General features: G+C 32.9%; 2 protein-coding genes across 3 annotated transcripts in view; one reads left to right on the top strand and one right to left on the bottom strand.

Moving 5' to 3' along the window:
- Nucleotides 1-8559, top strand: part of LOC100644388 (Kv channel-interacting protein 4) — a 185186-nt gene extending 176627 nt beyond the window's left edge. For both annotated transcript variants that reach the window (XM_003393304.4, XM_048404796.1), the window contains one exon: nucleotides 485-8559. In XM_003393304.4, the coding sequence (XP_003393352.1) occupies nucleotides 485-595 (111 nt within the window). In that variant the 3' untranslated portion in view covers nucleotides 596-8559. The remainder of the gene's footprint in view (nucleotides 1-484) is intronic.
- Nucleotides 8560-9430: 871 nt separating this feature from the next.
- On the bottom strand, nucleotides 9431-11760 carry LOC100644280 (protein farnesyltransferase/geranylgeranyltransferase type-1 subunit alpha). Its single transcript, XM_012311133.3, has 6 exons — nucleotides 11612-11760; nucleotides 11377-11534; nucleotides 10504-10858; nucleotides 10212-10412; nucleotides 9943-10126; nucleotides 9431-9862 (listed from the first exon to the last, which is right to left on the bottom strand). Exons 2-6 carry the CDS (start codon nucleotides 11513-11515, stop codon nucleotides 9755-9757), a joined length of 987 nt encoding a protein of 328 aa, XP_012166523.2. The 5' UTR covers nucleotides 11516-11534; nucleotides 11612-11760; the 3' UTR covers nucleotides 9431-9754.
- Nucleotides 11761-12977: the final 1217 nt, after the last annotated feature.

The following is a 12977-nucleotide window of genomic DNA, read 5'->3' as shown; positions in this document are numbered from 1 at the left end:
ACCTATCACGACATATCCACCTCATTAAATTATTAAAAAAACGAATATTAATATTCGTATTTCTTTCGCCTTCCTTCATTTTAAGCATACTTCGTATATGTAAGAACAATAAGAATGATTTACCTTACACCTCCAGTGAAAATTAGCCTGCGTCAGAAATCAAACAGAACTGATTTTCCATATTTTGGCAAGGAACAATTATGCTTTATTTGATATTTTTCTTCAAGTCGACGAGGAATGCGATGCTTTTTATGCCGAGATAATAATTAACAGACTCGTACATAACACGAAGAGAAGTTCACGGGAATCTTTTCACACCAACGTATTTCAAATTCGCGTTGACAACCAACGTTATATCGAGTTAAACAAATGGATTCTGTTCGTACAAGGATTTAGATTCCGTAAAACTAGATCGATCCTTTCGTCACATTCTATCCAGCCGTAGAGAATTGAGAAAGAACATGAATATTTACGATTGTTGCAGAAGATGGATGGGAACAAAGATGGAGTGGTGACGCTATCGGAATTCTTAGAAGCGTGTCGCGCCGATCCCGATATTTCAACGAGTATGGCTGCTTTGGACACGGCCTTCTGACACTCGGCGCGACCACGATACATGCCATGGACCTAAAGAGTTTCTGTTGATTTAGGAATATATCGCTCAACGTTGTACCTTATCTCCTGGACCAGGGGAATTTCCTCAAGGTTATTACGAAGATTTCGACCGAGAGATAGACTCGCCGAATCTCGAATTTCCGACGTCGAAGCGGCTCGAAGGAAAACGATGTACGAACGAATGATGTATGATCCGGTTGGAACAAAAGCGCCTATCATTAACTGAAATTCGTAGCGTTTATCAGGTGAAATTCAAAGACGGTGTTTGAATGTATCGAATTCTTTTCTACGTAGATTTATTCAATAACGTATACAGACTGGGGCAAAATTCACGTTGATACAAACAAGATCAGAGGATCAAACAAAATCGGCAATAACAAAATTACGTTAGAGGCTTCGTTTTCGGAGAAAATACATTTGAAAATCAATCTAGTACGCGTACAATCGATTGATGACTGGCGTTATACGATAGATCTCGCTGCAGATAGCTACCTACTGTCACTGTTCTTGTACACGATATAATGTCAACCGTCAGTTCCTACCGGGCAAGGGACATGGCGATGATCGTATATAATTTTCGCATTGGAAGCTTATGGTGGAAGCATCTGCTGCACCCTGTATACCATGCGATGTGTCGCGTCACGTATTTTCAATTAGCGTTACGATTTGGTCATTGTCGAGCATATAATACCGTAGATCTGGCGGAACGTCGATCAGATTTTCCACTTTTGAACCGATCTAGCCATTTCGAAACAATGTTCTCAGCTACAGCAGCGTCTCTATAAATTATACATATCTTTTTTACTGTTTGTACGACGTTTCTTCCCATCTATATTAGCAGAGCGTCGAATGACGAAAATGCAGCTTACTTTCGTTCGTCTTTACTTTTAACGTAAACACGGTCAAATTGCAGAGAAAGTCGCGTTAACCAGTTGACAGCGGAATTTAGTTTTAAAAGTTTCATACAGGCAATGGCGAGTATACACGTCGAACGCAAGGCGAAAGCTTATAAAAATTTTATGGAAAAAGTAGAACGATAAAAAGATTCACAATTCATCGTTGAAAAGGGTATTATTATTAAAAATGTTAAAATTGCCAAAAAACAAAATAATTCGGGGAATAGCCGATACACGCAGTGAAGTACAGAGATGGAGATACATTGGAGAAAATAATCAACTGAATTTATAAAGAGCAATACATTATACGAAGTATAACACGGAGAATAATCAAATAATCAAACTGTTTTTTTTTTTTTTTTATAAAATACACAACAGTTCTACTAAAGGTATAAAGGAAACGTACCGCTAAATGTCATTTATGTTACTTTTTATCAAGATTTTGAATTTTTACAGTAAATGGTAATTTTTTTGTTTACATGACGAGTATACGCGTCAACCGCAGAGAAATAAAGTTTTGGATTGACGTGTATACAGGTTGAACGCAGTTAGCTGGTTAAAATGTCAGAATGCGGCGAAACGTTAGAGAACGTGTAACACGTGCTTCATTTTGAAATGGTGACATTTCACGCGTTCATCACGTCGCTGTGGAAAAACGCTACGAACTTTTGTTCCAACCTACACACTTTTTTTCTGTAACATGGTCGCGTTAAACAACCCTTTCAAACCGAAGATCACGAAATGGTCCTAAGAATAGAAGAGATTGTACTTTCGATATTCGTAGTTCTAGTTGTCCAGTGTGCGTTTCGCTAGGTAAGGAAGGATTAGATGAGAGATGAATAAGAAAAGCGTTAAACGAAAAAAAAGAAAAAAACAAAAAACAGATAATATACCATATGATCGTTAGTAGTTATGATCGGAACTTGTTGCGAACTGTGCCCGACAGTTCACTTTTTAAAGAACGCGCGCTACAAACGATGAACAAATATGCAAATTTCGAGAAAGCAAAAATAATAAAATGAGGAAAGAAGCAACTGTGCCATTGAGACTTGACGTAAATTGTACGTGGCATTCGGCATTATTCGTGCCAAAAAATACATATATTATAGTTCTATAGGAAAGGTATAAAAAAAAAAAAGGAAGAAACACAGACATTTGTGTGGAAATAATTGAGCTTAACTTACATTTGTTTTACCTTTATTCTTTATTCTTTACTTAAACAACAAATGTATTTCGACGAAGAAGAAATGGAAGAAGGAGAGACATCTTCACTTTAGCTGATATTTTATATTGAAAAACACGCATGCACGGTAACATATGGATTCTTAACGACTTACGATAACGACGTAGTCTAGTTTTCTACGACGACCATATTTTTTTACGAGGCTATTGCTCGTTACGTCGAGGCATAGCTTTTACATTTACATTTTACGTATTAGACTATCCGTTCTCGTAGAGATTCACGCTGTTTTTAAATGCAAACGAGGCGTTTCTTTTTATTCGCGTGTCATCATTGCCGAGAATATCACAAAAACTGTCCCTCGTTTCGTTTCATTTTTGATACCACCATTGTTTCTTGTGAGAGCGAGCATTCCTAATTCCCCAGAGCCGCGAGAAATCTCAAACTTAATTCGTATTAGATATAAAACGATCGTAGATTTTATTCGTCGATTTCGACGAGATTGCGAATTACCGGTAGATATTTTTAGTTTGCAAGACGAGACAATGTAGCGAGCGGAGATAGGTCACGTATTCGTCGCAAGGTGTTCTTCCCAGCGTGGCAAATAAAAACGGGTAGCAGTAAACGTTGAGTACGATTTTTAACGATAATAAGACACACGAATCGGCACGTTGAACCTGTTCGGTACGAGCGTCGATAAAGTCAGTCGCGATAATAATTGCTACGCCTGTACGCTGTCATCAGGTGATACACGGCGGACGAGCGCCGTATCGAAAAGGTTGATCGAAACGCGCGACAGAATTTAGTAAAGGAAAACCGGTCGGCGAGAATACACGAAGAGAACAAAGAGAAAAAAAGTGAAATAATTAGCATGAGACACGTAGAAAGTATAAGAAAAAAGAGATATCGTAAAAAGCCGCTAAAACAGCTGGCCATGTTAAGCGGGACTCGTTGTTTCTAGTACGTAAGCAAGTAGATTAAGCGATATAATAAAAGTATTTATTTTTGTGACAGGTAAATGAATTATTAATCGTGGTAAGAATTTAGCTCGTAAAGACTGCGTGCTGCTAAAGAGAGAGAACGAAACAGAAAGATGAATGGTCAGGGAAGAGAACAAGATCGAGAAAGAAACAGAGAAAAAGATGGTGAATAAGAGAAAGACAGAGATAAAAGAAAGAAACGCGGGAACAGTCTATTGATTTCCCATTCAAAAGATCTTCGATCAGCAACCTACGATACCGAATTTTATTGTAATTACTAAAGTTTTGCGATGACTAGACCAAAGCGTCCGCAAAGGGCAATGACGATTGCCGAGCGAAATATATTTAATCATTTTCCATCACTGCCTACTTCTGATTAACTTGTAAATAAGGTCGGTAAACTTGAACGAACGGAATAAAACTCGCGATGCATCGAAAACTTCGGATCTACTATAAAGTTCAACGCGTCTTGAGAAAAAAGGAACAAGACATAAGCGAAAAAGCAACGGAACAGTCCGAAGAACCGCTAGTCAAACTTTCTTTTCTATCGTACATTTGTGATAAAATGTTACGCGAATCGTGAAACAACCATATGCTTCGTTTGACATCGAATTCGCGTTATAATTCTCTGTTACTTAATTTTCCTAACAGCGATACGAAAACAAAAAATTGCACGATGCATCGATAAGAAACGTGGCTATAAGCAAGAGGAAAGGAAAATCGTGAACGAATACTTTATGGAAACGGGAATTTAATGGAAAGGACATGGAAATAGATCTAGCGCAGATCTAGTGCAGATTTTTAGCAGCGCCTACACTTAGACGATAAGACTTACGTATAAAAATTGAGGCAAGCATTTCAAGGCGTTGCCTCGTATCAACTCGATCACTACCGCATGTCTTTGAAGTTACTGAAGTAAGTATAGAAAAGACAAATGGAACGGCGTAATTATGTTATCTAGATATTTTCAACCTCAACCAAACGTAGAAATTAGATGTCAGAGATGAAGCGTGAAATGTCTCACGCCCACGCCACGTTGATTGAGAATACGATAGGTCTAATAGGTTGTTAAGTTTCCTATTTCCCACTGATTCGAGTATCGAAGTAACTATTATTATTTTTTTAAGACGAAATTCAGCTAGTCGTACAAATCCAGGAAGAAAAAATTCTGTAAAGTGGCACACCAATTGAAAGCGTAATGATGCTATTTCAAAAACACACTATCCTTTCGAAAGCACAATTTCATTGTATCATATTAACTCTATCCTATACTTAGTCAACTCGCGTGCATGTTTTCGTACACGTATACATATTAAATACGCAATTAAAAACACGATCGTATTCACATACATACAAAGCGCGTACACGCGCGAACCATACATCATCACTAACAGTAAATTGTCTTGTCTTACTTATAGTGTGTCTAGAGCATTGCGTCTGTAAGATCCTGTATCTATGATTAGAAAAACTTGACCGATAAACAGCAACTACTGTACCGTTATCGATCGTTAGCCAGAATTATTATATACGTATTTGACGTGTCTTTTAGAACGCCTTGAAAGCGAGGTAACGCATGTAAGAAAAAATCAGAGAAATACTCTCAAATAACGGAGAAGAAACTCACAGCAAAGGTGAAAATTGAATTGGCGATCTCACCGACGACAGGCCCTACAGTGTTACTTAAAAATTTGCATCTTATTAGGTCGTTCGAAAAGCTTCTTTCGTTTTATAAGGAAATAATGAATGCGCAATATTTTCCGTTTTATATTATTTTATCGAATTATGTATGATCCATTTCGTTCTATCAAAATAAAGATCACAACGTTCGACAGATTAGGTTTCATGTTTGTCGTAGGTGTTATGCATCGTCGTAAAGGACGTGTCTATAAAAGAAAGACACCTTTCGGACAACCTAATACGTGTTACATATGCTACGAAGGATACTGGAAAGGATATTCCTTTTTCGAACGATCTCGCAGAGTATTTTTCTGGTATTTTTCCCAAGGACCAGAATTCATATTTTTTAGGACGCGATCAAGGAAAAGTATGGAAGACGTTTTTCTTAAGTTCATCGATGTAGACAATAAAAACAGGCTCGAAACGTTGCATCGAAATCGTTTCTACGTGCATGCATCACTCGAGCGTTCGTGATTTTCATTCTATATAATTTCGAGCAAATAGATGATCATTATAATGCAAATAGCACCAACTCTCCAACAAATACTAAAGAGCCATTTAACCGTCTGTAGCGTCGCGATCTTGCTTTCGTCGCATTCGTGTAAATGGTCTGCAAGATTCTTGCTACTGCGTTACCACACACACCTTACGCAAATATTTTCAACCGGTTTAAACATCATTTTTCATTTTCAATGTACGTACGTATGTTATTTGGAATTCTTGTGAATTTCGAGTATCTATTTCTCGTATGATATTTTAGTGTTACATTTCATGTACGAAAGGGAATAAAATATCCAAAAGGAAGTGTCGTACTAAAGTTCACGGATATTGGTCACTGAAGGCCATTAAGGGAAAATATCTACCGTGCCATTTCCACGTCGGTTATCCTTTCCTCAACTATATTATTCCGTCTGGCTATCTCAAAGGCCAAGTCGAGATGTGTTCCGTTCACTTCTTAATGCATCGCTCCACGAGCAAGCACTCGAGCATGCGTCAGATGTACGATTTTCTCTCGATCGTTGCTCAAAAAATGGCTCCAGCCAACTAGTATCCATGAACTCTTCTGCTATATTACAACTGGAAACGATGTTTAAAATAGGTATAATCGTGAATTTTCTATTAAAACGGTTAATAATAGACGAGTAATAGTCGCTGGGAAGTATTCTTCACGACGTAACGTAATAGCAAGCAATCTTGCGTTCTAGATATAAAAGGTTCATACGTTAAAATTAGGAGAATATGTAATGGAACGCAAAATTTAATATAAAATTGATTACCTAATTTTTCATCGCGGCACTTTTAGCGAGAAAAATATAACGATAATTGATATCCACGTACAATGAAAACTTGTTCAATTGGCTCTATTTTAAACGACGAAAGGATTCGTGAGGGATACAAAATATTATATAATATCTCGTCTATCGTAACGTAGGCACATACTATTCGAATAGGATTCAATGATCTATCTTCTCTATACGAAATCTATCTCCTTCTCGATAGCTACTCGCATCTTTATCGAGGATATTTTCGGTGGTATCTACTAGAAGTATAATAGTATTGTAACTGCTGGACAGAGAAATCGAAAGGGAATTGATTCGTGCAAAGGGCTCGGTGTCCCATAAAAGGAAATCAACTAAAGTGACGAGAGGTGTTTAAAGTTTAAAGGGTCATTGAGCCGATCACGGCCAATATGAGTACTCGCAGAAAGCTACTAAATAAAACAGTGGAAGATTATGGTCGGGCTGTGCTTGTACTGGCTGACAGATGGTCCAAACGTATAGATTATGTATTCATTAAGAAAAGAATATTAATCGAGGACATAAAAATATAACTGACTGTGTTACACGGCGCACGAAAAAACCATGTACCAGAAGAATTACGCGTTTACATAAGAAAGTTTAGATAAGAATTGGAGATACCTTACTCTTATAAATCTTGTCCAATCGATTCTTTAGGAAACGTAAGATTGATTTCGATGTATGTTAACTTTCAATCTCCTCGAGCGAAATGGAGAAACCGTTTGCACGCTGTACAAGATTTCGCTATTCCTGCGAGATTTCTAATTCGTATAGATTTGAATGCATCCGAGACTAAACGTTGATATCAAAATGCCCTACTGCTCAACTCAGTGAATGTTAAAAAAATGAATGGACACTCTCGGTTATTTATTATGCAACTTAACAATTTAACTCAACCATCCTAACTTCGACTAATATTTAGCAATGAAAAACGGTATACATTTTCCGGGAGGCAAAGTGTTGTTCACGAGAACCTGATAATTACTCGAATCACGAATATTAGAGGGAAGAATTTGGGTAACATCGCGTGCACGCAAGGAAAGTTAAATAATCATACGTTTTTCATTATTAAACAGCGTTAGTATCGATCTTTTCAATGTAACCTACGTGTGTGTGTAATACCTCGGATTAATTGTTTAAATAGTTTGAAAGTTGAAGAAGAGGTAAGACGATATGCGTGTTTTCAGGCACCGTGCGCTAATCACAGCGAGTTGACAAAACAAATACTTATACGATATGTTACAAGTAAAGAAATTTAAACAAAGAAAATGAAGAAAGAGAGGGGGAGAGAGAGAGAGAGAGAGAAAGGTAAAAATATTCATACGACGGTATATTTTCAGTGTAAAGAAAATATATATGTAATATAATCCGTGGTAATAACTACGTATATCTTGTAGCATTAACGTACCGATGGAAGCGATCTTCTTTATGAGCGTTTCGAAAATTTGAAATTGAAAAGAGTAAACGTTGTAAAATAATCATGAAAGCTATGCGCTGAAAATAAATTCATATTTTTCTTTTAATAGCATAGAGGAGGATTTGTTTCCGATCGGTACAAGCATATAATCGGATTATTCGTTTGAATGTTGATTGTTAAATGTTAGGATAGAGAACTTTAAGAAAACAATGCCCAGTCTACAAGCATCGTGCATCGGAAGTATGTTTCGTTGCGTGTGGAATTCAGTTGTACCAGTAAAATTCTTTCATCGAAATGAAAACATCGATCGTTTCTTAATTTTGCCTTAAATATACGTTCTCGGAAACTTTAATCGTGTAATTTTCGCGTGTCACGTATCGTCTAATATGCATATATTGGCAATTAAAAATTAATGTTACTTTGTTATTTACACATATCGTTAAAAAATTTGTGTCATGTGTAATATCGATTATTCTATTAAAAACTTATAATATTACGAGGCGTCTGGAATCAATACCCACCAAATCCATTTCTTGTTTTGATAATTCATTTCGTGATTCATTGTTATTATTGTTTTGTATAGTTAACAAAGTCGATCGGACTTGGCGAGTTTTGATTTTAAATGTCTCACATATTTGTTGGAAGCTAAATATCAAAGAGGGTATACATACGTTAAAAGTCTTCTGTATTATTTACTAATGTGTACAAATAATTACAAATAATTTGATTCTATTGATATATGAAAATAGTAATACATTAAATTCACATTTCCGTATTATACGAAAAGGCTACCCTAAATAATCTTTAAATTTATATATAATTTCACTTGATTTTGTATGAGAGAACGTACGTTTATTGTTTTATTTTCGTAAGATATTTATCAAGTACTGGAGTCGACCTTTCGCAAATATAATTTATATGCAAGATTATTTATAATTTTTTCGAAACATAAATATAGTTTGATTTAAGAAGTGTAATCACTGCCATTGCTTCTTTGCAACGATATTCACTTTCCTTATTAGAAATTTTAACACTGCCTCAAAGGGGTGGCCATTAATATTTAAAACACTGGCATCAACGAATGAATTTGAGTTTATACTTACTGAAATAAATTAAAGTTTTAAAAACACACGAATATATTTTTGGCGACAAAATCATCGTTTGGAACGCTGCGTTCATAATTACTTTAATTATAACAAAGTCTATATAAATATATTGATATGATTACCTTAACTAGTTATTGTATTATACTTGAAAGTATGTAACTATTTTATAAATAAATAGATAATCAATGTTGATTGTTTTATATCCTTTTTTAATAGTATACCTATCAAGAATAAGGTACTAACAACGAAAAAAAACTATACTTTATAAAAGTCTTCACCATTTTTTATTTTCCCATCCATAGTTACACAACTTATTTATTTTTTTGTTACACTTAAAAATATTGCAGAAAGTATTATGACTTTCTTGTGTATATCTTATAAAATCTTTTCAGACACTAACTCTTATTTGTAAAGTGATTTATGTTAATTAATAATATTGACTGAAATGTATTATCAAATTTTATGAACAATATGCTTCATATATCAATATGTATTTCAAACATATAATACACAGTTCCTTCCAAATATATGAATTAATTAAATTATATTAATTAAAGTGGTGTTTTTATAAAAATGTAGAATAAACTATGTACTTATAGACTCTGACTTCATTTTATCCAATAATTGTTGTCCAAAAAAATCCCAATATCTCCTTCTTATTGTATCATGTTTCTCAGATAATTCTTTACATAGCTAAAGTTGTAATTATACATATAATTATAAATTATATTAATATAATGCATAAATATTTATACAAGTAAAAATGAAAATACCTTAAGAGCATTATTAATATGAAATATTGAATCTGGTGACTCATCTGTTATTGGTTTTTCTTGACAAATGTCTATAATACAGGCCAATAAATGATTAACACGGCAGCCAGCATTATACAGGTCTTCACATTTCTGTCTTACTTTTTCATTATAAGCCAAACCATTGCTATCATGCATCAAAATACTAAAATATGGTATATAATTCATACATTAATTAAATTACGTAATTTACAAATGTGAATTATATAAAAAACAATGACAAACAGTACCCTCGAAGGTAATTCCAAGCACTTTCATTGCCTTTAACTAATTCTATTTTATCTAAGGCATAATCAATTTCTCTGTCAATTATATCTTGTTCAAACTTAGTTGTGTTATTTATTACAAAATAACGTTGATTCCAAGCAGAATTATTACGAACATCTTCGTTCAATAAATGTTCTGTATATTCCAACTCTTTATCAAATAAACTGTACATTACATAAATAAAGGATTTGTTATTAGTTAGTACCTGAAATCATAAATTAACAAACATAATAAAGATAAACAAGATATACTAACTTAAATGTTTTTATACACCATTGACGATGCTGCCAAACATGATAATTCTTTGCATCAATTTTTAAAATATTTTCTGTAAATTCTAGTTCCCCACTAGCATCTTGAAGCCATTCAACAATAAGTTTCCTATGATGCCACACTTGATAGTTCTTAGAATTATATTCCGTTAGTATATTAGTAGATTTTAATTCATCTCGCAATTCTTTGCCGAGAGCTCTAAGTATCTCCCTCCTGTATTGCCATACTGTATAATTTGCAGGATTAAGGTAGATACAATCTTCTGTTAAAGCTAGTGCACGCTCCGACTTTTCACCAGATTTTAAGATAGCCCGGAAATAGTCATACGAGTCCCTAACTTAAAACAATAATAAAATTTTAGTTAATAGAAATATTATATGTATTAATTTAATATTAAATGAAAATAATGGATTTTGTTCATATTGAAGCAAATATTATATATAATTATCAGAAATATATAGGAACATGGATGGAATATTTTTTAATTTCTAAACATTATGATCTGTTTTCTACAAAAAATAATAATACACATGTTTTTTGTACAGATTTTCATAATTTACTTTTATTATCTGAACTATTTATGTAATATTTACTTTCTCTTTCTAACCATAAAACAGATATAATTAAGACTTAATATGATATATTTCATAATAAACAATGCGATATTGCATTAATTTACAATTTTATTTTTCTATTTTAACACCTACTTAAATACTTATCTGTTATATTTTAAAGTATATGTATAAGGTTAGGTTATAAGGCAGCGAATCATGATCAAGAATAAAATACAGACAAAATAGAACTTATTGTTATTTGAACATAACGTACATTCCATAAAACATATAAAATACTTACATTTCTCAGAATAAGCAATTGAGACAATAGGATTAGGGCCGTCATCCTGCGGTACAGGAACCACATCTCTCCATTCTTCACGATCTCTGTATAATACCCAACTTGTCTCTTCGGAACTTTCGTCAGAGCTTTCCATCATTTTTTATTTTTACAAAAGGCTAGTAAAACGACAAAAATGAAAATCTACTTCCACAACTGAATTACAATATCAGTTTTATGTTTTATCTTTTCAAACCTGTTAAAGCCTCCATTACATATAGTGAAATGTCGATAATGTATCGATAATTTCCGCTATCGAAAACTATCGATATATTTTTTATTACAATCGATAATTTCGATATGTTCTATTCCACGACTGTAGGTTTATTTCAATATACCCCATACACCAAAGTATTGAAAATTTATAATACATTTTACTATCTATGGTATATGTTACACTGCTAGAGATGAATAAGGAGATCGCCGATGAGAAATTCGGTCAAAAGTATGTTCCACAAATTACCGCCTCTAGCAGTCAAACGACCAAACTTCTATATGTGCCTATAGCTAATCTGACTTTATGTCGTTGGATGGACTATATATAAAATCTTATCATATCCATTTTTTTTTTATTCCTGATAAAAAAGATATAAATACAATATATCCACAAAAATAATACTATTTATATATTACTTCTGCTCACTACAATTATAATATTTATACGTTATTTCCATATTTATCTTTTTTATCGATAATCTCTATTGCGAAACACTAAAAGTTGCACTTTCGATACTTCATATGTTATCCAGTACGGCTAATGTTAAAATCGGTTATATCTTATTATGTTTATATGATTACAGTAATTACAAGTATAGAGTACACATAAAGAGCGTGAAATAATCTTTATAAGAATTATTATTTCTGCTGCGTATTTTACCTATAACCATTATTGGAGTTTGTATTTTCTTCTCAATAGATATAGGAACTATACGTATAAGTATATATGATATTTGAGGTTCTATAATAATTTTATGTTTAATATTATGCTTTAATCACACTTTATTATTACTTGTACGTATTTGTACATATACGATTGATTTTATTATTATAACTATGTAATTCCTAACAATTCCAAAAAACAATTGTTTAAAATATACATAAATGTCTTATAGAATTACAAATTACAAACTACTTCTTATATAAAATTTTTTCTCAAATTATTCAATATTTTGTTTGGATATATACACTTTTTCTCACACAAAAAAACAAAAATGTATTTCATCTATATATTAAAAACCAATTTAACTGAAGTTTAATGTATTAAAGAATGCAAATTTATGAATATGATTCAAATATTGTGAAATATCTCAATATTTTTATTTTTAAATAGAAGTATCTTGTTCAATGGTAACCAAGATTTCTGAAATATATAAATATAAATTGTAAAAATATTTCAAAGAAAATTTAGGATATATTTCAATAAAAAAAATGAAATTCATTATTGATAGATCTTAATAAATGTTAAAGTATTACTATTTTTAAAGTAATTACTATTTTTAACAGTTGCAAAAACATTTTATACAATTTTATAGTAAGACACTTTGCATATATTTACAAATATA

The sequence above is a fragment of the Bombus terrestris genome, chromosome 1 (assembly GCF_910591885.1).
Source record: "Bombus terrestris chromosome 1, iyBomTerr1.2, whole genome shotgun sequence".
NCBI lineage: Eukaryota > Metazoa > Arthropoda > Insecta > Hymenoptera > Apidae > Bombus > Bombus terrestris.
Note: the sequence above shows the minus strand (reverse complement) of the source record. Positions and strands in the feature narration are given on the sequence as shown.